The 27965-nt window shown below is 42.4% G+C and overlaps 1 protein-coding gene, 1 long non-coding RNA gene and 1 pseudogene across 2 annotated transcripts; 2 read left to right on the forward strand and 1 right to left on the reverse strand.

Moving 5' to 3' along the window:
- The first annotated feature begins 5419 nt into the window (after positions 1-5419).
- On the forward strand, positions 5420-10975 carry LOC139424379 (zinc finger protein 271-like). The gene is made up of 3 exons (XM_071176142.1): positions 5420-5763; positions 7496-7649; positions 8577-10975. The coding sequence occupies exons 1-3, from the start codon at positions 5755-5757 to the stop codon at positions 10352-10354; spliced, it is 1941 nt and encodes a 646-aa protein (XP_071032243.1). The 5' UTR covers positions 5420-5754; the 3' UTR covers positions 10355-10975.
- A 9448-nt stretch (positions 10976-20423) lies between these two features.
- Positions 20424-24841, reverse strand: LOC139424386 (zinc finger protein 271-like; annotated as a pseudogene).
- Positions 24842-25122: 281 nt separating this feature from the next.
- On the forward strand, positions 25123-27860 carry LOC139424400 (uncharacterized). Its single transcript, XR_011635933.1, has 3 exons — positions 25123-25271; positions 26096-26155; positions 26318-27860. It is a non-coding gene; the product is annotated as an uncharacterized lncRNA (long non-coding RNA).
- Positions 27861-27965: the final 105 nt, after the last annotated feature.

The raw sequence follows: 27965 nt of genomic DNA on the forward strand, positions 1-27965 counted from the left end.
ATACATTTTGACATAGGAAACTGGGACCTCTAGCCGTGAAGCTGGCTCTTGAGAAATGGCGTCACTGGTTAGAGGGTTTGGTCCTCCCTTTCATTGTGTGGACGGATCACAAAAACCTAGCCTACATCCAGGCCTCCAAATGTCTGAACTCTCGGCAGGCCAGGTGGGCATTGTTTTTCGGAAGATTCAACTTCTCACTAAACTGGGATCTAAGAATACCAAGCCTGACGCCCTCTCCCGTCAGTTCACAGCAGACTACACAGGTTCCGAGCCAGAAACTATTATGCCATCCTCCTGCTGTCTCCTGGGAGATTGAGTCCCGTGTTTGCCAGGCTCAGCTGAACCAGACTGATCCAGGAAACGGTCTTTGTAAGGCTCTGTTTGTGCCAGATGCAGTTCGTTCTGAAGTTCTTCAGTGGGCCCATTCTACTCACCTCACCTGTCACCCTGGCATGAATCGGACTGTCGCCTTCTTGCATCAGCGATTTTGGTGGCCCACCATGGAGAGAGACACTCGGGAATTCATCTCAGCCTGCTCGGTCTGTGCCCGGAACAGAACCTCCAGCAAACCTACGTCCGGTCTGCTTCGCCCTCTTCCCATGCCCAGTTGCCCCTGGTCACACATAGCTCTGGACTTCGTCACTGGTCATCCCCCATCTAACGGTAACTCAGTCATCCTCGCTATTATTGACAGATTTTCCAAAGCAGCTCACTTCATTCCCCTCTCTAAGCTTCCTTCCTCCAGGGAAACTGCGGACCTGCTGGTATCCCATGTGCTGCGGCTGCAGGGCATCCCTATTGACATAATTTTTGACAGGGGACCCCAGTTTACTTCCCAGGTATGGAGAGACTTCTGCACAGAATTTGGTATTAGTGTTAGCCTTTCATCTGGATATCACCCCCAGACTAACGGCCAGACCGAGCGGGCCAACCAGGAGTTGGAGACTGCCCTATGCTGTGTGACTTCCTCCTGCTAACCCTTCTTCCTGGAGTGCCCAGCTACCCTGTGGGGAATATGCCTACAACATCCTCATCAACGCCTCATCAGGTATGTCACCCTTTGAGTGTGCTCTGGGTTACCAACCCCCCTTGTTCCCTGCCCAAGAGGTCGTAGTAGCGGTGCCCTCAGTCCAGGACCACATGCGCCGTTGTCATCGCAACTGGAGGAGGGCACGGGCGGCTCTTTTTCGTGCCTCCGCCAGGACCCAATCCCAAACTAACCGTCACCGTGCTTCAGTCCCAGTCCACACTCCAGGCCAAAAGGTATGGCTTTCATCTAAGGATTTGCCCTTGAATGTGGTTTCCAAAAAACTAGCCCCACGATTCATTGGTCCCTTTGAGATTGATCATGTCATAAACCCTTCTGCTGTGCATCTGAAACTCCCAGACTCTCTCAAAATCCACCCCACCTCCCATGTGTCCTTAATTAAACCAGTCTGCTCCAGTCCTCTGTCCCCTCCTGTAGCAGCTCCTCCACCTCCTCGGCTTATCGACGACCATCCTGCCTAATAACTACATGTACATACAACTGTCACATCTGCTCCTGCTACGCCCTCTTGTGTTCATCCGGTGTGTTCTTGACCTGCAGCCACTCCCCCAGTACACTCTCTCTCTCTCCCTCTCCCTCTCTGTGTGGTTGTGTGGTTGGAGACAGCTGTGCTGGAATCAGAGCAGATCCCAACCAGCTGCAACCCGTTCCATAATCAAGACCTCTACAAATACTCAGTCCTGCCACTTCCACTCTGCCAGATCGTAATCTCTGCTCAGTCAGTTTATGTTTCTAGCTATTTATGATTATTCAAGATCCTGTTACCCTGCTGTGCCTGTTTCCCTGCCTGACGCTGTTTATCCTCTCACTGCAGTTTTGCCGCTCTGACTCTGATACCTATCTCCTGTTCCACATCTCACCACCCTGCTACCCTGTTCTGGATTCAGCTCACTATCACTCCCTTGGATTTCCCTCCAGACCTGTTTACCCTGTCTCACTCCAACCTCAGCCTCCACATCTGGTTTCCTACAACCACCTGAGCTTCCTCTGGCCTGCACTTTCTCCATGTTTGGCAATAAATATTTTGGTTTATTTATCCAGTTTCCTAGTCTGAGTCTGCTCTTGGGTTCCCCTGTGCTGCTCCACCTAACAACAACCTCAACTAACCGGTGCCCCCGCAAATTGATTCTGTATCAGTACACCCCTGTATATAGTCTCGCTATTGCAATTTTACTGCTGCTCTTTAATGACTTGCTACTTTGCTCGCAAAACCTCAAGACTTCCTTAGATATCATGCACCAGCTGTTGTTTACAAATATGCATAGTGTCTTACCAGAGGCTGCAGTTCTATCCTGCCGAAAGAGTGTATAACCCTCCAGCTGTATGTTCTTAATGTTGTCGTTCAGCCACGACTCTGTGAAACATAAGATGTTAAAGTTTTTAATGTCCCATTGGTAGGATATATGTTCTTTCAGTTCGTCCCATTTATTTTCCAGCGATTGAACGTTAGCTAGCAGGACGGAAGGCAAAGACAGATTAGCCACCTGTCGCCTGATCCTCACAAGGCACCCTGATCTTTTTCCGCAAAATCTCAGTTTCCTTCTCCAGCGAATGACGGGAATCTGGGCCTGGTCGGGCAGTATATCCCTCCCGTCCAGCTCATTGAAAAAAAAACTCTGTCTAATCTGAGGTGAGTAATAGCAGTTCTGATGTCCAGAAGCTCTTTTCGGTCATAAGAGACGGTAGCAGCAACATTATGTACAAAACAAGTTAGGAACAACGAGAAAAAACAAATAAAATAGCATGGTTGGTTAAGAGCCAGTAAGACGGCATCCCCTCCGGCGACATCACTTCATTTGGATGCAGCACTCCATCACTCTTGTTATTGGTCAAAAAGTCCTGATACAGCCTGGAGGTGGTTTTGGGTTATTGTCCTGTTGAAAAACAAATGATAGTCCCACTAAGCGCAAACCTGCTGGGTTGGCATATCGCTGCAGAATTCTGTGGTAGCCATGCTGGTTAAGTGTACCTAATTCGAAAAAATTACCAACAGTGTCACCAGCAAAGCACCCCCACACCTTCTCCTCCTCCATGCTTCATGTTGGGAACCACACATGGAACGATCATCCATTCACCAACTCTGTGTCTCACAAAGACACGGCGGTTGGAACGATCTCAAATGTGGACTCATCAGACCAAAGGACAGATTTCCACCTGTCTAATGTCTATTGCTTGTGTTTCTTGGCACAAGTGAGTCTCTTCTTATTATTGGTGTCCTTTAGTAGTGGTTTCTTTGCAGCAATTCAATCAACTAACGTCCGTTAAACTTGTAGTCAGCATACAGACAGTTGATTGTAACATTAAGACTAACGTTCGTTAGCTAGCATTCGAGGGCTGGCTGTTCTCAATGATTTGTGCAGAGTAAAAATAAAATGTTGGTAATTTGTGTAGTCTTACTACTGCAGTAGGCTACTGCTTGTCCATGTGATCGCTACCAGCAAGAAACCCAGATGAGAGAAACGTGAAAGCATTCAGGCAGCAGAGATGCGCTTGTCATTAGCTAGCTAACATTAGCTTTATTGTAGCTATAAAAACATTATGTTTATTGTTATTTATTTGATTGTATACAAGTTATATACATAGACAGAAGGGTGTTAGTTATAAATACAGTATATTTGACTGTAGTTTAGTTTAGAAGAAAGACTTACGCAGGGGTGAAAGTACTTAAGTAAAAATACTTTAAAGTTTTTGGGGGAATCTGTACTTTACTTTAGTATTTATATATTTACAACTTTTACTTTTACTTCACTACATTCCTAAAGAAAATACATTTTCCCTGACACGCAAAAGTACTCATTACATTTTGAATGCTTAGCTGTACAGAAAATGGTTCAATTCACACACTTATCAAGAGAACATCCCTGGTCATCCCTACTTCCTCTAATCTGGCAGACTCAGTAAACACAAATGTGTTGTTTCTAAATTAAGTCTGAGGGTTGGAGTGCGCCCCTGCCTATCCGTAAATGTTTAAAAACAATAAAATTGTGCCGTCTGATTTGCTAAGTATAAGGACATTTGAATTATTCATACTTTTACTTTTAATACTTGAGTTTATTTGACCAATTACATTTATTTTGATACATAAGTATATTAGAAACCAATTACTTTTAGACTTTTACTCAAGTAGAATTTTACTGGGTGACTAACTTTTACTTGAGTCATTTTCTATTATGGTATCTTTACTTTACTCAAGTATGACAATTGGGTACTTTTTCCACCACCAGACTTACGTTTATTTTTGACCAGAGCATTACATGTGAATTAGGTTTGATGCACCCATTGCAAAGACTTGCAAAAACAGCTCTTTGTCCTGTCTGTGCTGGTAGTGTACAGCAGCTGCCATTATAACAGCAGCGAAAGACCAGAAGAAGTCATTCTCAGACACTCCCTCACGAGAGGCCTATTCAGATAAGGAATTCTTATCACTTTACAAGGTCCCTGTAACACCTAAAGATTTTGCAATTGGTTTATATGCCATTCCCTCAGGTGTTGCATTGTTATTCAGGAACGTGTCAAGACCTGACCCTCAGAGCCTACCTTCTATTAACCCTGTTGACTCATCAGCAGGAAAGATTTGTTTCTTTTTTGGTCCATTCAACAACAGAGCGATACGAACCTTGTTTCAGCAGGATAGCAGCATACATTATGTCATGCCTTATTGGAATGGATTTATTGATAAAATCTGTTGGAAAAAAGTTTGGATGTTGCAACACACACCTGTTAACAAAATTAAGTAAGTTTCCTTTTAAATTATTAATAAATATTATCCTGCTAACCACTATATGAAGAAGTTTAAGGAAAACATCAACTCAAATTGCTCCTTTTGTAATGACCACCCAGAAACAGTGTTGCATCATTTTTTGGCATTGTATTCATGTAAGAAACTGTGGCAAGACATCAGTAGGTTTATAATTGAACACTTTTATGAAGATTTTACGCTATTGTGGAGAGATGTACTGTTTGGATTCTTTACCTACGATAGAAATAACCTGAAACCATTTTATGTAATTCATTTCATTATTCTTTTGGCCAAATTTCATATTCACAAATGTAAATTTACAAACAAAACACCACGTTTTATTACCTTACAAAAATAAATTGAACTGTACTTTAAGACAATTAAATACTCTACTAACAAAAAAGCTGTTAGAATAATAAGTGTATGTATGTCCCTTAAGGTCCTTGTGTAATGTGATATTGTACCCCCTAGCCCCGCCCCCAGCCCAATTGTCCTTTGTATATTATTTATATAAACTTGTCTTCCCATATGTACTTCCTGTATTGATTTGTTGTTAATAAAACTTTTTTTTTAAAGGCCTATTCAGATGCTCCCTCTTTGCCCATGTATTCCAAGTTACTGCCAGGCAAGGGTAGACGATAACAAACTACAGGATTCTTAGCGAGAGGGGGTGTTGAACGTTTTCTTGACTTTACTCGACTTTTATAGATCACGTAAAATGTTATCCAGGAACTTTCTGAAGAAATATTAGGCTTCATGAGACGTTTATTTGTTTGAACTTAATTCCGTTTTGAAATGAAAATACATGTTTGATTGCTCTGGTCTAGGGGCGCATCAGTTGCAGCCTTGAGAATCGAATTTTCTCTCCGCAACTCCCTAGTCATTATCTCTACACTACAACAAAGTAGTCTAACTGTACTGTAGACAACAATATTTCATTCCATACAAAGAAATAATAGCTTCCACAATGGATCGGGTAAGTCTGGCTTTAACAGTATAAGTGCTGTGTTGTACAAAATGTCTAGGCCTAGTTTTTTCATCGTCTTTGATCCTCCACTTCCTGTGCTCGGTTTAAACGGCTCAACAACAAAAAAAACATCACTGTACGACTTGTTGGGATTTTTTTCTTCGTCAAAGAAGCCTACTACTATATCATGTTTAGGAATCTGTGACTATGAACTAATTATCTCTCCTTCCTCCCAAAGTGTTCACATTCATTCGCTGATTTCGAACACATTGTCCATTATTTGACCAGATACTCAAGTGTCCGTTCTAACAAAGAAAATAAATGTTTTCTTAAATGGAAGGCAATCGGTAAAGAGGCAAGATCAGGTGGGAACATAATAGAGGGCAGCATGCGTGTTTCCACAGCCACAGACGTCTATATTTCATTTTCATTTATTTAAGGTTAGGCATAAAGTCAGAAGTGTTGTTAGGGTTAAAATCACATTTTAATAAGATACATTTTAGAAATGTGCGTGGTTTATGGCTTTGTTTGTGGTAACTAGTAACGTCCAGGCACTACTACCATATTATTTTTTTATTTAACCAGGTAGGCCAGTTGAGAACAAGTTGTCATTTACAACTGCGACCTGGATAAGATAAAGCAAAGCAGTGCGACAAAAACAACACAGAGTTACACGTGGGATAAACAAAGTACAGTAAATAACACAATAGAAAATCTGTATACAGTGTGTGCAGATGAAGTAAGGAGGTAAGGCAATAAATAGGCCAAGGTGGCAAAGTAATTTCAATTTAGCAATTAACACTGGAGTGATAGATGTGCAGTTGAGGATGTGCAAGTAGAAATACTGGATTAAATACTGGTGTGCAAAAGAGCAGAAAAAAAAACAATATGGGGATGAGGTAGGTATTTGGTTGGATGGGCTATTTACAGATTGGCTGTGTACAGCTGCAGCGATCAGTAGCTGCAGGGGGTGCGGAGCTGTTGGCCGGGGTTGGGGTAGCAAGGTGGAAAGCGTGGCCAGCCGTAGAGAAATGCTTCTTGGATTTATCGGTGGTGACAGTGTTTCCTAGCCTCAGTGCAGTGGGCAGCTGAGAGGAGGTGCTCTTACTCTCCATGGACTTTACAGTGTCCCAAAACGTTTTGGAGTTTGTGCTGCAGGATGCAAATTTCTGTTTGAAAAAGCTAGCCTTTGCTTTCCTAACTGACTGTGTATATGTAACAGTATAACTTTAGACCGTCCTCCCACGAAGCATCGTTACCTATCGCTCCACAAAAGCCGCGGCCCTTGCAGACCAAGGGGAACTACTACTTCAAGGTCTCAGAGCCAGTGACGTCACCGATTGAAACGCTATTTAGTGCGCACCACCGCTAACTAGCTAGCTATTTCACATCCGTTACATATATTGGTTCCTGACTTCCCTGAAACGTGTCCTACTTTTACCAATACACTCCTAACTACCTAATCTTTATGAAATGTATATTTGATCAAATAAGGCAGAAGCCAGATTTTGGGCCCAGTTATCCCTCTCGCTTCACCTCTTCCTCGCTGTTTGAAGGGAAATGACTGGTATGAGATATATGGTGGAAACTAGCCCATTCCTCCACCAATCTAATGCTCATAGATTTGTGGGTTGTAGTGAACAATTGAACATTAAAGGAAAAAGGAGATATTCGAAGTATGCACCCAATCAAATATTTGGTTTAATATTAATCTATGTTGAAAACTTCTTGCGGTCAACAGGACAAATCTAGCCCGTCCCCCTCCACCTTCCAGGAGTCCCCAGGTCAATCGCCTCCCTGTACTTTACTGCTGGGTCTGGTCGACTGCAGGAAAACACCGGGGCAGAGTGGAACTGAGAGAGGAGAAGAGGAACATGGAGATGTGATTTCATTAAGTAAGAACCATGGTGTGTGGATGAGACTACAGTCTGCTTCTGTAACAATTAATTGATGAGTTATATATTGATGAAAATATCTGGTCGTTCCACCCAATTTTAAGAAGTGTAACTTGGTAAAACAAATAGTTTGATTTCACATCATTTTAACATTGTCATGTTATAAAGAGCACGTGTTCAACTTAATAAAATACATTTTGCCATCACAAGAGGTTTAATGAAATATAAATACTATAGTCAGAGCCAATGTGCCAAATAAAGTAACCGGGTTGACCGTAACAGGGGACTTCTGAAAACAACAGAACCACCAGATTACATGGGTAAAACGGTCCTTTAAATCAGCCATGAATCTGCTTGTGACAGGGGGAATGGATCTAGTATTGTGCAACAGGAAGTAGTAATTGAATGCAGTCTTAACATAAAAAGTTTTTGTTAAAACATCTCTATCATGTCTGTGTCTGGATAGAGGGGTTGAGATGCTCAGTTTCCCACCACAAAACAGCAGTAAATTGATAAAGGGTAGAACCAGCTCACCTGCTTTTACTCTGTGATTTGACTATTAGATGTTCAATGTTTCTTTTGAAAACCTATTTTCTTAAAGAATAGTTTAACCATATTAAAAAAAGAGTTCAGTTCATGTAACAGGGTAGACCTTAACATGAGGGACAGACGTAAATGAAAAATGCAGAAATGTCACTTTAGCAACTGTTTATTCATATTAAAAATCATATTAATTGAATTGTCCATGTGTTCTGTATGTGTTCTGCACTTTATTTCATATAACAGAGATTTAAAATTGAATATTGGTGCACAATTATTACTGGAAAATATCTAAGGAACGCGAAAAGCATTAATTTCATGTAACGCCCCATATGTTTATGGACCCATATTTGAAAAACCTAACTATTCAATGTCTTTGTTTCACAGGGGACATCCCTAATCGTTGCTCTCTCAGTGGGAGGGGCTTATCATCTGGGGAGCCTCAACATCATAATGCCGACAAGAAAAAGAAGAGTCTCTCCAGATCAGAACACCTCAAGAAACACCAGCATAGAGGTATAGGGAAGAAACCTCACCACAGCTGCTCTGACTGTGGGAAGAGTTTTGCTAAACAGAAGGATTTGATCATTCACAAACGGATTCACACCGGAGAGAAACCGTACCACTGCTCTCAGTTCGGGAAGAGTTTTGCTGCATCTAAAACCTTAAAATCTCATCAGAGAATTCATACAGGGGAGAGGCCTTACCCCTGCTTTGGTTGTAGGAAATGCTTCAATCAGTCAGGAGACCTGACTACACACCAGCTCATACACAAAGCAGAGAAACCTTATCGCTGTGATCAATGTGGGAAGAGCTTCAATAAATCAGGAGCCCTGACTAGACATCAACGCATACACACAGGAGAGAAGCCTTATAGCTGTGATCAGTGTGGGAAGAGCTTCAATCAATTAGTACATCTGACCACACACCAACACATACACACAGGAGAGAAGCCTTATAGCTGTGATCAATGTGGGAAAAGCTTCAGTAATTCAGGCGCCATGACTAGACACCAACGCATACACACAGGAGAGAAGCCTTATAGTTGTGATCAGTGTGGGAAGAGTTTTGCTCAAGATTTCTCCCTGACTACACACCAACGTATACACAGAGGAGTGAAGCCTTATAGCTGTGATCAGTGTGGGAAGAATTTCTGGACCTCAGGACACCTGACTACACACCAGCGAATACACACAGGGGAGAAGCCTTATAGCTGTGATCAGTGTGGGAAGAATTTCTATACGTCAGGACACCTAACTACACACCAGCGAATACACACAGGGGAGAAGCCTTATAGCTGTGATCAGTGTGGGAAGAGCTTCAATCATTCAGGATCCCTGATTATACACCAACGCATACACACAGGAGAGAAGCCTTATAGCTGTGATCAGTGTGGGAAGAGTTTCAATCATTCAGGAGCGCTGACCACACACCAACGCATACACACAGGAGAGAAGCCTTATAGCTGTGATCAGTGTGGGAAGAGCTTCAATTATTCAGGAAACTTGACTGCACACCAACGCATACACACAGGAGAGAAACCTTATAGCTGTGATCAGTGTGGGAAGAGCTTCAGTCGATCAGGAGACCTGATTACACACCAACGCATACACACAGGAGAGAAGCCTTATAGCTGTGATCAGTGTGGGAAGAGCTTCAATCGATCAGGACCCCTGACTATACACCAACGCATACACACAGGAGAGAAGCCTTATAGCTGTGATCAGTGTGGGAAGAGTTTTGTTCGAGATTCCAATCTGATTGCACACCAACGAGTACACACAGGAGAAAAGCCTTATAGCTGTGATCAGTGTGGGAAGAGCTTCAATCAATCATTAGAACTGACTAGACACCAACGCATACACACAGGAGAGAAACCTTATAGCTGTGAGCATTGTGGGAAGAGCTTCAATCAATCAGGAAACTTGACTAAACACCAACGCATACACACCGGAGAGAAGCCTTATAGCTGTGATCAGTGTGGGAAGAGTTTTGCTCTAGATTTCACCCTGACTACACACCAGCGAATACACACTGGAGAGAAACCTTATTCCTGTCTATGTGGAAAGAGCTTTGCTCATTCAGGGTCACTAAAAAAACACAATGCAGCACAAACATGTTTTCTTTTATCTCCCTCCTCTCAGGCACCGGTTCCAGATCCCTAAATAAAGTTTAAATAGAAAACATCTTGTAAAGAGTTATTATCTCCCATTCTCTAAGTCTGATTACCATGGTAACCTGTGTTGCTAATATGCAGCTCTGGATCTATATGTATCAAGCGTCTGAGTAGGAGTCCTGTGTGTGGTGAGGTTTTCAGAGCTGTATGTTATTTCATTAACTCCTGTTATCCATTAAATAATGTAGGATAATGTTTCAACAATGGTAGGTTCATATTAATGTGTGAGGGAAATGTTGTCTGAAGACAGAGTCTTGAATTGTACATCTTTCCTCATACAATCATTGGTTCCTGTAGGTAGAGATATGAGGGGAGACGGTCATGACCCCCTCAGACCTTTTGGCAGAAGGCCCAGAACATGTTCTATATGTTAAGATCGGAGACGGTTCCAGTCACATGCAGTTTCAGTCACATGCAGGAACCAAACGTTAATGATGAATTAATTATGAATAATGTAAATCATGCAAATATAACTTGTCTGTGTAAGCAGTATTTTAGAGAACTAAAGACTACCCTGAAAGAGCTCCAGACCGATGTGAACTCTGGTGCTTTAAGTTTGTTGGAACCTCTCCAGCTGGCTGATAATAAATCATTATTCATTTAAGTTTCACTGAGTCCCAGTTAGTAATTTTCAGAACACATATCTTCAATACAAGCATACATTAAATCTATTGTCTTATGTGAAGGAGATGTCGCACTGCATGAGGCAAATGGTGGTCACACCAGATACTGACTACCTTTTTTTTAAAGGTATCTGTGACCAACAGATCTGTATTCCCAGTCATGTGAAATCTATAGATTAGGGCCTAATTCATTAATTTAAATTGACTGATTTCTTTATATGAACTTTAACTCAGTAAAATTGTACAAATTGTTGCATGTTGCGTTAATATTTTGTTGAGTGCAATAACAATTGAAGAAACTAATGGAAGATATAATTTCTGCCTCCCAGGTTGCAGTTCCAATGGCTTCCACTAAATGTCACTAGATGTCAACAGTCTTTATACAAGGCTGGCTTGTTTTTTTTGTTAAATTAAGAAGTATTTGTAGTCTTTCCAAGGTGAGCGCCAATGCAAATATGATCTCTGCAAACATCAGGACATTTCTTTAAAAACTGCATTGTCAGCAGAAGAGCGTTCTTCGTTCTTTTACTTTCCTATTGGACATAGTAATCTCAGTCTGAAATATTATTGTGTTTTTTTTAGATGTTAGACATTCTGAGGATTAATAAAAAACATTGTTTGACTTATTTGGATGAACTTTGCTGGTAACCTTTTGGAATCCTTTGTATGTATGTTGAAGGAGTGGATTATTGAATTCAATGGAGCCAACTAAAACAGCGTTTCTAGGATATAAAGAAGGACTTTATCGAACAAAACCACCATTCATTGTGTAGCTGGGACCCTTGGGATTGCAAACAGAGGATCTTCAAAAGTAAGTGATTCATTTTATCTTTATTTGTTATTTTGTGATGCCTGTGATGGTTTGGGAAATATGGAAAATATGCTAATGTGAGGCGCTGTCCTCAGACAATCGAATGCCATGCAGTTCGATTACCCAGATTCTAAGCTTTTGAACCATGTAAGACACTTGTATTTTCATGAATTTTTAATATTACGATTTTATATTTTGAATTTGGCGCTATGCAACTTCACCGGATGTCGTCGAATTTGATCCTGCTAGCGGGGTCCGTGTGCTTGGAGGTTTTAAACAAGAGAAATGTAATGAGGTGCCTAAAATCCTGACCTCGGTGCCGGAGTATGCACGTTCGTGCTGAGTACCTTGGGACTAAAGAGAAAGACTGCACCCTGAGAATCACAGACCTGAGAGAGATTCAGCCGAGTACAAGTTCAGATTTAAAACACAGAATTCAGAAATGGGGGTACAGCTTCCCTGGAACAACTCTGACTGTCACAGGTAATATACTGTTGAAGTCAGAAGTTTACATACACTTAGGTTGGAGTGATTAAAACACATTTTTAAACCACTCCACAAATCTACTTTGTGCATGACAAGTAATTTTTCCAACAATTGTTTACAGACAGATTATTTACTTATAACTTACTGTTTCACAATTCCAGTGGGTCAGAAGTTTACATACACTAAGTTGACTGTGCCTTTAAACAGCTTGGAAAATTCCATAAAATTATGTCATGGCTTTAGAAGCTTCTGATAGGCTAATTGACATAATTTAAGTCAATTGAAGGTGTACCTGTGGACCAAGGCCTACCATCAAACTCAGTGCCTCTTTGCTTGACATCATGGGAAATCAAAATAAATCAGCCAAGACCTCAGAAAAATACATTGTAGCCCTCCACAAGTCTGGTTCATCCTTGAGAGTAATTTCCAAATGCCTGAATGTACCACATTCATCTGTACAAACAATAGTACGCAAGTATAAACACCATTGGACCACGCAGCCGTCATACCGCTCAGGAAGGAGACGCGTTATGTCTCCTAGAGATGAACATACTTTGGTGCGAAAAGTGCAAATCAATCCCAGAACAACAGCAAAGGACCTTGTGAAGATTCTGGAGGAAACAGGTCCAAAAGTATCTATATCCACAGTACAACGAGTCCTATATCGACATAACCTGAAAGGCCGCTCAGCAAGGAAGAAGCCACTGCTCCAAAACCGCATTAAAGAAGCCAGACTACGGTTTGCAACTGCACATGGGGACAAATATCGTACTTTTTGGAGAAATGTCCTCTGGTCTGATGAAACAAAAATAGAACTGTTTGGCCATAATGACCATCGTTATGTTTGGAGGAAAAAGGGGGAGGCTTGCAAGCCGAAGAACACCATCCCAACCATGAAGCATGGGGGTGGCAGCATCATGTTGTGGGGGTGCTTTGCTGCAAGAGGGACTGGTGCACTTCACAAAATGGATGGCATCTTGAGGAAAGAAAATTATGTGGATATATTGAAGCAACATCTCAGGACATCAGTCAGGAAGTTAAAGCTTGGTTGCAAATGGGTCTTCTAAAATGACAATGACCCCAAGCATACTTCCATACGAACCTCTGACAGTCTCTATGGGTGTGACACAGGGTTAAATTCTCGGGCCGACTCTCTTTTCTGTATACATCAATGATGTTGCTCTTGCTGCTGGTGATTCTCTGATCCACCTCTACGCAGACGACACCATTCTGTATACTTCTGGGCCCTCCTTGGACACTGTGTTAACTAACCTCCAGACGAGCTTCAATGCCATACAACTCTCCTTCCGTGGCCTCCAACTGCTCTTAAACGCAAGTAAAACTAAATGCATGCTATTCAATCGATCACTGCCCGCACCTGCTCGCCCGTCCAGCATCACTACTCTGGACGGCTCTGACTTAGAATACGTGGGCAACTACAAATACCTGGGTGTCTGGTTAGACTGTAAACTCTCCTTCCAGACTCATATTAAGCATCTCCAATCCAAAATTAAATCTAGAATCGGCTTTCTATATCGCAACAAAGCATCCTTCACTCATGCTGCCAAACATACCCTCGTAAAACTGAACATCCTACCGATCCTCGACCTCGATGATGTCATCTATAAAATTGCCTCCAACACTGTACTCATCAAACTGGATGCAGTCTATCACAATGCCATCCGTTTTGTCACCAAAGCCCCATACACTACCCACCATTGCGACCTGTATGCTCTCGTTGGCTGGCCCTCGCTTCATACTCGTCGCCAAACCCACTGGCTACAGGTTATCTACAAGTCTCTGCTAGGTAAAGCCCCGCCTTATCTCAGCTCACTGGTCACCATAGCAGCACCCACTCGCAGCACACGCTCCAGCAGGTATATCTCACTGGTCACCCCAAAGCCAATTTCTCCTTTGGTTGTCTTTCCTCCCAGTTCTCTGCTGCCTATGACTGGAACGAATTGCAAAAATCTCTGAAGCTGGAGACTCACATCTCCCTCACTAGCTTTAAGCACCAGCTGTCAGAGCAGCTTACAGATCACTGCACCTGTACATAGCCCATCTGTAAACAGCCCATCTACCTACCTCATCCCCATACTGGTATTTATTTATTTATTTAGCTCCTTTGCACCCCAGTATCTCTACCTGCACATTCATCTTCTGCCGATCTACCATTCCAGTGTTTAATTGCTATATTGTAATTACTTCGCCACCATGGCCTATTTATTTCCTTAACTTACCTCATTTGCACTCACTGTATATAGACTTTTTGTTTTATTTTGTTCTACTGTATTATTGACTGTATGTTTTGTTTATTCCATGTGTAACTCTGTGTTGTTGTATGTGTTGAATTGCGCTTTATCTTGGCCAGGTCGCAGTTGCAAATGAGAACTTGTTCTCAACTAGCCTACCTGGTTAAATAAAGGTGATTTTTTTTTTTTGTGGCAAAATGGCTTACGGACAACAAAGTCAAGGTATTAGAGTGGCCATCACAAAGTCCTGACCTCAATCCTATAGAACATTTGTGGGCAGAACTGAAAAAGTGTGTGCGAGCAAGGAGGCCTACAAACCTGACTCAGTTACACCAGGTCTGTCAGGAGGAGTGGGCCAAAATTCACCCAACTTATTGTGGGAAGCTTGTGGAAGGCTACTGAAAAGGTTTGACCCAAATTAAAAAATGTAAAGGCAATGCTACCAAATACTAATTGAGTGTACATAAACTTCTGACCCACTGGGATGTGATGAAAGAAAAGCTGAAATAAATCATTCACTCTACTATTATTCTGACATTTCACATTCTTAAAATAAAGTGGTGATCCTAACTGACCTAAGACAGGGAATTTTTACTAGAATTAAATGTCATGAATTGTGAAAAACTGAGTTTAAATGTATTTGTCTAAGGTGTATGTAAACTTCCGACTTCAACTGTAATCATCCAGCCTCCCAGACCTGCAGTCAAGAGGAGACTACCAGGGCACAGACCGTATGTGAAGTGGCCTGGCGCCAGTGACAAGAAGTTGTGGGAAACAGTGAATACTGATCTTACCTTGATCCAGGAGGCAACAAGAAATCAAGCGCCTCGTTCAAGAAAGGCGACAGCTTAAGAAACAGTGGAAGAAGGCCTCGGAAGTGGAAAAGGAGGGCATAGAGGCACTTCAGGCTGACATTAAAACCCGGTTGGCATCCCTCCGTAGAGCAGAGAACCTACAGAAACACAGAAGGAAGAAAGAACTCGATTCTATAAAGATCCCTTCAAGTTCCTTAAAAGTCTCTTCACGAAGGAAAAAAGTGGAGCTCTAAAAACAACAAAGAAAGACCTAGAGGACCACCTGAGAACAACAAACTTTGACTCAAAGCGACATAAACATCTGGCCATCCCATCAGATATCCCACCCATTGAACCCCCAGAACATCATATTGAGACCAGCCCTCCGACATGGAAAGAGGTAGAAAACACAGTTTGACGGGCAAGAACAGCATCAGCCCCGGGGCCAAATGGAGTCCCGTACAAAGTGTATAAGAACGCACCAGACGTCCTGAGGTTCCTCTGGAGGCTTATGAGAACAGCTTGGCAAAAGAAGATAATACCCAAAGTAGGGCAGGCGGGGTCCTGATCCCTAAGGAGAAGGATGCAGTGAACATCAGCCAATTCCGCCCAAATCTTCTTTAGGGTCATTGCCCAGAGGATGGCTGAGTACCTGCAAAGGAATGCGTACGTCGATACATCTGTACAGAAGGCAGGAATATCAGGGTTCTCTGGCTGCTTGGAACATTCCAGCATGATCTGGCACTAGATCCAAATGGCCAAGGTGGAGAAAAGGGACCTCCATGTAGTCTTCCTCGACCTCGCCAATGCATTTGGCTCTGTGCCCCATGAACTCCTGTGGGTTGCCTTCAGATTTTTCCACATACCGGACACCATCACAACCCTGGTGAAGTCGTACTTCCAGGATCTGCAGTTCTGCTTCACCACCTCAGAGTTCACCACCTCATGGCAGTGGCTGAATGTAGGTATAATGGCGGGATGTACCATTTCTCCGTTGGCATTCATAATGGCAATGGAGGTTATCATCAGATCCTCAAAATGGGTTGCTGGTGGACAGCGAGTCGACTCTGGTTTCCGCCTCCCTCCACTCAGAGCCTACATGGACGACATTACAACATTGACCACCACTGTCCCATGCACCAGGAGACTGCTCAGAAAACTCAAGGAGAACATCAGCTGGGCCCGTATGAAGATTAAACCATCCAAGTCACGCAGCATCTCGATTGTGAAGGGAGTACTCTCTGACCTGAAATTCTTCATCGGAGATGACCAAATCCCAACAGTGTCTGAGCAGCCGGTAAAAAGCCAAGGAAGGTGGTATGATGCAAGCCTGAAGGACAAAGACCAGGTGCAACAGCTGCGCAAAGACATCAGTAGTAGCCTACAGTCCATCGACAACACCCAGCTACCTGGAAAGTTAAAGGCCTGGTGTCTGCAGTTTGGTATCCTACCCCGGGTGTTGTGGCCCTTAGCAGTGTATGAGGTTCCAATCTCAACAGTGGAGAAGATGGAAAGAGGAGTCACAGGCTACTTAAAGAAGTGGCTCGGAGTTCCACGATGCCTTACCACCATAGGCCTCTATGGAGATGGTGTCCTCAAGCTGCCCCTCACCAGTCTAACAGAGGAATTCAAGTGTGCAAAAACCAGGCTCCAGATGACACTGAATTAATCTCGAGACCCAGTGGTGAGCAACAACGCGCCGACCTTGGCAACTGGGCGCAAATGGAAGCCAGGAAAAGCAGTCCAGGAGGCAACAGCAGCCCTCAGACATGCTGACATTGTGGGTCATGTTCAGCAAGGGAGAGGAAGCCTTGGGCTAACTAGCCTTGCTGCTTGGAGTAAGGCCACTGCACCAGAGCGGCGGAAGATGGTAGTGCAGGAAGTACGCCATCAGGAAGAGGCTGCAAGGTGGGCCAAGGCAGTCTCTCTTTCCAAACAGGGACAGTGGACTCGATGGGACAGTGTGGAGAAGAGAAAGATCAGCTGGAAGGATCTGTGGGCCATGGAAGCGAGGCGGTTGAGCTTTTCCATCAGAGCAACATATGACGTCCTTCCAACACCAGTTAATATTCACCAATGGTATGGTGAAGATCCGGACTGTGCCCTCTGTTCCATGCCAGCCAACCTCAGGCACATTCTCACAGGGTATAAAACAAGCCTCACCCAAGGACGCTACACTTGGCGTCACAACAAAGTCCTTAAAAACCTTGCGTCCGCCCTGGAGGACAAGCGAGCTGCCACCAACTCCCTACCACCCCCAGCAGCATCACACCCCTTACGGACGAACTTTGTCCGCGAAGGGGCTAAACCTCAGAAGAGCGGCCCTACACCATTAGAGCTAGACCAGCTGCGCTTGGCCCGCGACTGGAAAATGCTAGCTGACATTGGCCGGCAACTTGTGTTTCCTCCGGAGATCGCAACCACCACCCTAAGACCTGACATGGTGCTCTGGTCCCGTTCGCTCAAGAAGGTCTTCATCATTGAGCTCACAGTACCCTGGGAGGACTCAGTAGATGAGGCTTATGAGCGAAAACATCTGCGCTATGCCGATCTAGCTGCCGAAGCACGGCATCATGGCTGGAACACAGAAGTCCGACCAGTGGAGGTGGGCTGCAGAGGTTTTGTGGCAACATCTACAACCAGACTGCTTAGAGACCTGGGAATTAAGGGCCAGAACCAGCGTTCGGCAATCAAAGCTGTATCGGAGGCGGCAGAAGGCGGCAGTCAGTGGCTCTGGATGAAGAGGAAAGACCCCAGCTGGGCCCCGAAGTGAGAGGGCCAGGAGGTATGCGGTCAACAATGCTTGACTAAGGGAGGAGGACGCCCCTGCCATGCATAGTCCCGTGGGATGTTGGCTATCAACAACAAGGCAACTCCTATGACTAATTGGGAATGGGACGAAAGCGTAGGATTGATCACCCTGTCGCTGGCCGCCTTTGGGGAGGGTGTATAGTGTAAAAGGCCGAAACACCCTAGGAACCAAAGGTACACTACTGACGATGCGCTCCCCAAATTTCACCAGGCTCACTGTTCATTAACTCTTGGAAGTGCTTGCACAAAGGATAGTAACATCTCATCCTGTGTTCTTGGAATCTTTATATGAAAACCACTCATTTAGAAGGTTAACATCACATTACATCTTTTCACAAATAGTTTCATGTTTAATCACATACGTTTCTCAATATATATATATGTAAACCTGACAGCTGGGAAATGTACACATTAAGAGATATAGTTGTGTGTCAAACTACTTCGACAGGATTGTTCTTTAAATGTCCACGGGCAATTCCCACATTCTCAAAAATAGAAATGGTTTAGCTCTCCCATTTTGGGGATTAAAAAGAAGCTCTTTGCTCTGGTAGACTCTCTCCCTCAATACTGCATGGGAGTTTCTACCAGGTATTTATGACAGTTGTAAAACCTGACGTGGGAGAGAGAGAGAAGGGGGGAGCCACAATCTACACCCAAAAGGCCACATCGTGACAGTGAGAGGAGATCCTCATGGCCGTTTACAGCACAGGAGTATCTGTCTGTATCCTTACTGCTGACTGGGTCTAGGTAGTTATTTTGGTATTTGGGTTGGTGAGACATTGTCAGAAGACAGGTGGTGCTACAGGTCAGTGTTCTCTTATTTTCCTCTGTGGAGGAAGACACCTTCACCTGCAGCTCTGAATGATTCTAATGAATTATTATAATTTGATATTATATATTACCTGTAGGTATTACCAGTAGATATTATATATTACCTGTAGATATTATATATTACCTATATATATTATATATTACCTGTAGATATATATTACCTGTATATATTATATATTACCTGTAGATATTATATATTACCTGTATATATTATATATTACCTGTAGATATTATATATTATCTGTGACAGTAAGTTGTTCCAGGGCACAGATACTCAGATGGGTGTAAGTCACATTGAAAGAGTTCTGACCCAAAACACCTAAAACAGTAGGAGGCCCATTCATTTATTAAATTAGTTTCTTCTATAATTATTACACTGAACAATAGAAACACAACATGCAACAATTTGTTAGATTTTACTGAGTTACAGTTCATATAAACAAATCAGTAAACTGTTCTAAATGAATTAGACCCTAATCTATGGATTTCACATGACTGGGATTACAGATCTGTTGGTCATAGATCCCTTAAAAAAAGGTAGTCAGTATCAGTGCCAGTCAGTGCCTCAGTATCAGTCAGTGCCTCATGCAGCGCGACACATCTCCTTCACATAATTTGTTTTTGTATTGAATACGTGTCATGGAAATTACCAGCCAAAGCCTCAAAGTCAAACTGAAATTAATCATTCTTTATTATCAGCAAGCTGGAGAGATTCCAACAAACTTAATGCACCATAGTACACGTCGGTCAGGAGCTCTTTCGGGGCAGTCCCGTTAGTTCTCTTATACACTGCTAACACAGACAAGTTATATTTGCATGATTTACATTGTTCATCATTAACGTTTGGATCCTGCATGTGACTGGAACCGTCTCCTATCTTAACTTATAGAACATATTCTGGGCATTCTGCCAAAGGGTCTGAGGGGGTCATGACCGTCTCCTATCTTAACTTATAGAACATATTCTGGACATTCTGCCAAAGGGTCTGAGGGGGTCATGACCGTCTCCTATCTTAACTTATAGAACATATTCTGGACATTCTGCCAAAAGGTCTGAGGGGGTCATGACCTTGTCCCCCTCATATCTCTACCCATCACCTACAGGAACCAATGTTTGTATGAGACACGATGTACAATTCAAGGCTCTCTCTTCAGACAACATTTCCATCACACATGAATATGCACCTACCATTTTTTAAACATTATTCTACATTTTTTAATGGATAGTAGGAGTTAATGAAATAGATACAGCTCTGAACACCCCACGACACACACAGGACTCCTACTTCAAGACGCTTGAGAAATATGGATCCAGAGCTGCATATCATGCTACACAGGTTACCATGGTAATCAGACTTAGTAAACTGTTAGCGAATGGGAGATGGATGACTCTTCACAAGATGTTTTCTATTGAAACTGTATTTAGGGATCTGGAACCGGTGCCAGAGAGAAGGGAGATGAAAGACGACATGTTTGTAACTCCTGGTGTTTTATCAGTGACCCTGAATGAGCAAACCACTTTCCACAAAGACAGGAGTAAGATTTATCTCCAGTGTGTATTCGCTGGTGTCTAGTCAGCTCTACTGATTGAATGAAGCTCTTCCCACACTGATCACAGCTATAAGGCTTCTCTCCTGTGTGCATGCGTTGGTGTGTGGTCAGGTGTCCTGACTGATTGAAGCTCTTCCCACACTGATCACAGCTATATGGCTTCTCTCCTGTGTGTAGGCGTTGGTGTGTAGTCAGGTCTCCGGATTGATTGAAGCTCTTCCCACACTGATGACAGCTATAAGGCTTCTCTCCAGTGTGTATGCGTTTGTGTGTAGTCAGCGATCCTGAATGATTGAAGCTTTTCCCACACTGATCACAGCTATAAGGCTTCTCTCCTGTGTGTATGCGTTGGTGTTCAGTCAGGGATCCTGAATGATTGAAGCTTTTCCCACACTGATCACAGCTATAAGGCTTCTCTCCTGTGTGTATGCGTTGGTGTATAATCAGGGATCCTGAATGATTGAAGCTCTTCCCACACTGATCACAGCTATAAGGCTTCTCTCCTGTGTGTATGCGTTGGTGTGTCGTCAGGGTGGAATCTCGAGCAAAGCTCTTCCCACACTGATCACAGCTATAAGGCTTATCTCCTCTGTGTGTTCGCTGGTGTGTAGTCAGAGTGAAATCTCGAGCAAAGCTCTTCCCACACTGATCACAGCTATAAGGCTTCTCTCCTGTGTGTATGCGTTGGTGTAAAGTCAGGTGTCCTGACTGATTGAAGCTCTTCCCACACTGATCACAGCTGTAAGGCTTCTCTCCTGTGTGTAGGCGTTTGTGTGTAGTCAGGTCTCCTGATCGAATGAAGCTCTTCCCACACTGATCACAGCTATAAGGCTTCTCTCCTGTGTGTATGCGTTGGTGTGTAGTCAGTTGTCCTGAATTATTGAAGCTCTTCCCACACTGATCACAGCGATAAGGCTTCTCTCCTGTGTGTATGCGTTGGTGTCTAGTCAGGTCTCCTGATCGACTGAAGCCCTTCCCACACTGATCACAGCTATAAGGCTTCTCTCCTGTGTGTATGCGTTTGTGTATAGTCAGGTGTCCTGATTTATTAAAGCTCTTCCCACACTGATCACAGCGATAAGGTTTCTCTCTTGAGTATACGTGTTTGTGTGTTGTCTGGGCTCCTGATTGATTGAGGTATTTCCCACAATCAAAGCAGGGGTACGGAATCTCACCTGTATGAATTTTCTGATGAGAATTTAAGGTTTTAGAATCAGCTAAACTCTTCCCACACTGAGAGCAGTGGTACAGTTTCTCACCGGTGTGAATCCGCTCATGAATGATCAATTCCTTCTGTTTAGCAAAACTCTTCCCACAGTCAAAGCAGCAGTGGTGAGGTTTCTTCCCTATACATCTCTGCTGGTGTTTCTTGAGGTCTTCTGATCTGGAGAGACTCTGCTCTTTCTCGTCAGCATCATGATGTTGTCGAGGTGCCCCAGATGATAAGCCCCTCCCACTGAGAGAGCAACGATTAGGGATGTCCCCTGTGAAAAAAAGACATTAAATAATTAAGTTCTGCAAATATGGGTCCATAAACAGATCGGTATTTCCATTAAATGAATGCCTTTTGCGTCCTTCTGATATTTTTCCAGTAATAATTGTGCACCAATATTCCATTTTAAATCTCTGTTATATGAAATAAAGTGCCATTTATTACAGAACACATCAAATCAAATGTATTTATATAGCCCTTCGTATATCAGCTGATTTCTCAAAGTGCTGTACAGAAACCCAGCCTAAAACCCCAAACAGCAAGCAATGCAGGTGTAGAAGCACATGGGTGGAGTATTTGATTAATTAGATTTTTTATATGAATAAAGACTTGCTAAAGTGACACAATTCAGCGTTTTGACAGGTCCCTCCGTCAAAACTTCTAGAAAGATTTTAACCCACCTAATACAATAATTACTCGTAGGTTTACCATCATTGAGTACGGTTACAAGCGCAGAATAATATGACTATTGTGAAGTCAATTAGTATAGGAGTTTGATTTAAACATTGACAAGCTTGGAAAGTAGAACAATTTCTCTCATAAACCTGTTTATATGGACACGTCTGAAATCAGGCTACCTGACGTGACTTTGATAAATGCAAAAAATAGGCGATCAAAATAAACTTTCTACAACAGCGAACATGTTATTTTAAGCATATTTGATTGAGTTCAGATAAATAAAGCTGCATACTTTCAGTTCGAGCAAAATATGTTAGCTGGCGCTGCTTGTGTTAGCACATACACAGATTAAATACACCTCTATAACTCTGATTTAAGTGTTTACATGTCCTAATCAGTCTAAAGAATACTCAGAAAACCAGGTTTTTAAAGGCGTATCCTTACTTCGGTTATGACCTTTCACCAATTAAGATCAGCAGAGTAAGATGTTTACATGACTAATGACATAATCCGTTTAATAGGAAATGATTAGTGTGCATGTAAAGCCCTAGTTATTTGGTTACTTTGACAGTCATTCCTGAACATGATTTATTTCATGTGATTAGTGATTAATTTACGTCTGTCCCTCATTTTAAGGTCAACCCTGTTACATGAACTGAACTCTCTTTTTAATATGGTTAAACTATTCTTTAAGAAAAAATTGGGGGAGAATTATAGATAAATATATTATTTTTTTTTGCATAAGAAACATTGAACATCTAATAGTCAAATCACAGAGTAAAAGCAGGTGAGCTGGTTCTACTCTTTATCAATTTACTGCTGTTTTGTGGTGGGAAACTGAGCATCTCAACCCTTCTATCCAGACACAGACATGAGAGATGTTTTAACAATAACTTTTTATGTGAAGACTGCATTCAATTACTACTTCCTGTTGCACAATACTAGATCCATTCCCCCCGTCACAAGCAGATTCATGGCTGATTTAAAGGACTATTTTAGCCATGTAATCTGGTGGTTTTGTTGTTTTCAGTCGTCCCCTGTTAAGTGAACCCGGTTACTTTATTTGGCACTTACTATAGTATTTATTTCTATGTAACCTCTTGAGATGAGAAACTTGTTTTTTATTTAGTTGAGCACTTGCTCTTTATGACAGAATGTTAAAATTATGTGAAATAAAACGTTGTTCTTTTTTTTACCAAGTTACACTTCTTAAAATCGACCAGATATTTTAATCAATATATGCTTAAATCAATAATTTGTTACTGAAGCAGACTGTAGTCTAATCCACACACCATGGTTCTTACGTAATGAAATCACATCTCCATGTTCCTCTTCTCCTCTCTCAGTTCCGCTCTGCCCCGGTGTTTTTCTGCAGTCGACCAGACCCAGCAGTAATGTACAGGGAGACATTTGACCTGGGGACTCCAGAGGGATGAAGGGGGACGGGCTAGCTTTGTCCTGTTGGCCACAATAAGTATTCTACATTGATTAACATTAAACCAAATATTTTATTAATTTATTCCAAACCTCTGATTTTGGGTGCATCCCTAGGATATCTCATTTTTCCTCAAATGCTGAATCGTTCACTACTTCCCACTCATCGAAGAGCATTGACTGATGGAGGAATGGGCTAGTTTCCACCATATATCTCATACCAGTCATTTCCTTTCAAACAGCGATGAAGAGGTGAAGCGAGAGGGATAACTGGGCCCAAAATCTGTCTTCTGTTTTATTTGATCGAATATAAAATTCGTAACGATTAGGTTGTTAAGAGTGTATTGATAAAAATAGGACACTTTATATGGTAGTAGTGACTTGTCACTAGTTACCGCAAACAAAGCCATAAACCACGCCCATTTCTACCATTGTCCTTATTAACATGTGATTTTAACCCTAACCTTAACAACACTTCTAGCGTTATGCCTAATCCTACATAAATTTAAATGCTAAATAGAAGTTAGACTCTGTGGCAACACGCATGTCTGCCCTCTCGTTGGCTATAATGGTCCCACCTGATCTTGCCTTTTTCCGATTTCCTTCCATTTTTAAAGACATTTATTTTCTTTGTTTGAGCGGCCACTTGAGTATCTGGTCAAATAATGGATAATGTGTTTGAAATCAGCGAAGGATTGTGAACACTTTGAGAGGAAGGAGAGATAATTAGGTCAGTCACAGATTCCTAAACATGATATAGTAGTAGTAGGCTACTTTGTTGAAGAAAAAAATCCCAACAAGTTTTTCCGTCGTGTTTTTTTGTCCAGCCGTTTAAACCCAACACATGAATGTGGAGGATCCAAGATGATGAAAAGTAGGCCTAGACCTTTTGTACAACACAGCAGGCATATAGACTTACCCGATCCATTGTGGAAGCTATTGTTTATTTGTATGGCATGACATGTTGTAGGGTACAGTTGAACTACTTTGTTGTAGTGTTCAGATAATGACTAGGGAGTTGCTGAGAAAAAATTCAGATTCTCAAGGCTGCAACTGATGCGCCCCTAGAACAGAGCAATCGAACATCTATTTAAATATCAAAACTTAAATAAGTTAGAACAAATAAACGTCTCATGTAGCCTAATATTACTTCAGAAAGTTCCTGGATAACATTTGACGTGATCTATAAAAGTGAAGAAAACGTTCAACACCCCCTTTCCCTTAGGATCCTGTTGTCTGATATCGTCTACTTTCACCTGACAGCCACTTGGAACACATGCGCAAAGAGGGAGTATCTCAACAGGCTTCTCTCTCGCGAGGGAGTATCTGGTTCTCGAACAACATTGTCCCTGTCCGCCAATTAGTTGATATTAGTGGGAATCTATTTACACGGAGAGGAATTATGGAAAGATACAACGTTGAGGTAATTGTTCAAATATAAGTATGAATAATTAAAATGTCCTTATACTAAGCGAACCAGACGGCACAATTTTCTTGTTTTTTCAAATGTACGGATAGCCGGATAGTCAGACAGCATTTACAAACAAATAAGTTCTGTTTATTGAGTCTGCCAGAGCAGAGTCAGTAGGGATGACCAGGGATGTTCTCTTGATAAGTGTGCGCATTGAACCATTTTCGGTCCTGCTAAGAATTCAAAATGTAATTAGGACTTTTGGGCTTTAGGGAAAATTACATTATTTTCTTGTGGGATGTAGTGAAGTGAAAGTTGTCAAATATATACATAGTAAAGTACAGATACACCCAAAAACTACTAAAGTAGTACTTTAAAGTATTTTTACTTAAGTACTTTACACCCCTGCGTAAGTCTTTCTTCTAAACTAAACTACAGCCAAATGTACTGTATTTATAACTAACTCCCTTCTGTCTATGTATATAACTTGTATACAATAAATAAACAATAAAGATGTCATTTCAAAATAACAAACAAAGCTATATTGTAGCTATAAAGCAAACGTTAGCTAGCTAATGACAAGCTCATCTCTGCTGCCTGAATGCTTTCACGTTTCTCTCGTCTGGGTTTCTTGCTGGTAGCGATCACATGGACAAGCAGTAGCCTACTGCAGTAGTAAGACTGCACAAATTACCAACATTTTATTTTTACTCTGCACAAATCATTGAGAACAGCCAGCCCTCGAATGCTAGCTAACGAACGGTCTGTGTGCTGACTACAGGTTTAATTAACGTTAGTTGATTGTAACATTGACACTGTCTGTGTGCTGACTACAGGTTTGGACGTCACTCTACAGATGAACCCTCTATCCTGACACCTGTGGAGCAGTGCTGCAGGTATAACATGGTACATGATTAAACATTAAGACATAAGTTGTGTTATCATGAATATATATACTCAGCTAGAGGAGAGAACATGATACATGAAAAATGTCATTTATTCCTCTTCTTTCTCAACTTTCACTTAATTTCTCTCTCGCTCTCTTTCTCCTTCTCTAGGATCCGTCACTCTACCCTCCTGTGTCTGTCTGCGTCTCCACTCCCTGCCCCAGTACAGTCTGTGATGTCATGAGGGACTCTCTTTTTCATGATCCTCTATTCCCGTGGCCCCTCTCCACCCTGGACCGTCGCCTAGCGACCGTGCTCAGAACCTTTGAGCCGTTGCCAGGATCAACAGTGGAGCCTCCATGGACGAGGCGAAGATTATGCCACTCATTATAGGACCTTGGTTACACCTGTGACACATGCAGGGTAGTCTCTTAGAAAACAGGATTCCAAATGGGTTCTTCAGCTGTCCCCATAGGAGAACTCTTTTGGGTTCCAGTTGTGTTAAGGTAGGGATGGTATACAGAACATAGCTCTATTTGGTAAAAGACCAAGTCCATATTATGGCAAGAACAGCTCAAATAAGCAAAGAGAAACGACAGTCCATCATTACTTTAAGACATGAAGGTCAGTCAATCCGGAAAATGTCAAGAACTATGAAAGTTTCTGCAGGTGCAGTCGCAAAAACTATCAAGCGCTATGATGAAACTGGCTCACATCAGGACCTCCACAGGAAAGGAAGACCCAGAGTTACCTTTGCTGCAGAGGGTAAGTTCATTAGAGTTAACTGCACCTCAGATGGCCGCCCAAATACATGCTTTGGAGAGTTCAACTAACAGACAAATCTTAACGTAAACTGTTCAGAGGAGACTGCGTGAATCAGGCCTTCATGGTCGAATTGCTACAAAGAAACCACTACTAAAGGACACCAATAAGAAGAGGAGACTTGCTTGGGCCAAGAAACACGAGCAATGGACATTAGACCGTTGGAAATTTGTCCTTTGGTCTGAGGAGTCCACATTTGAGATGTTTGGTTCCAACCGCCGTGTCTTTGTGAGACACAGTTGGTGAACAGATGATCTCCCCATGTGTGCTTCCCAACATGAAGCATGGAGGTGGGGGTGCTTTCCTGGCGACACTGTCGGTAATTCATTTAGAATTCAAGGTACACTTAACCAGCATGGCTACCACAGCATTCTGCAGCGATACGCCATGCCATCTGGTTTGTGCTTAGTGGGACTATCATTTGTTTTTCAACAGGACAATGACCCAACACACCTCCAGGTTGTATCAGGGCTATTTGACCAATAAGAAGAGTGATGGAGTGCTGCATCAGATGACCGGGCCTCTACAATCATCCAACCTCAACCTAATTGAGATGGTTTGGGATGAGCTGGACCGCAGAGTGAAGGAAAATCAGCCAACAAGTGCTCAGCATATATAGGAATCCTTCAAAACTGTTGGCATTCTCTCAACCAGCTTCATGAGGAATGAATCACTCTGTCATTCCTCATGAAGCTGGTTGAGAGAATGCCAAGAGTGTGCAAAGCAGTCTTTAAGGCAAAGGGTGGCTACTTTGAAGAATCAAAAATATACTTTGATTTGTTTAACACGTTTTTGCTCACTACATGATTCCATGTGTTATTTCATAGTTATGTGTTCACTACTATTCCACAATGTAGAAAATAGTACAAAATAAAGAAAAACCCTTGAATGACCGTCTCCTAATGTTGATTCAGCTGCGGGATCGGGGAACCACCAACACAGAGCTTGCTCAGGAATGGCAGCAGGCAGGTGTGAGTACAGTGAGGCAAAGACTTTT

Source organism: Oncorhynchus clarkii, chromosome 13, assembly GCF_045791955.1.
Source record: "Oncorhynchus clarkii lewisi isolate Uvic-CL-2024 chromosome 13, UVic_Ocla_1.0, whole genome shotgun sequence".
In the NCBI taxonomy this organism is placed as follows: Eukaryota; Metazoa; Chordata; class Actinopteri; order Salmoniformes; family Salmonidae; genus Oncorhynchus; species Oncorhynchus clarkii.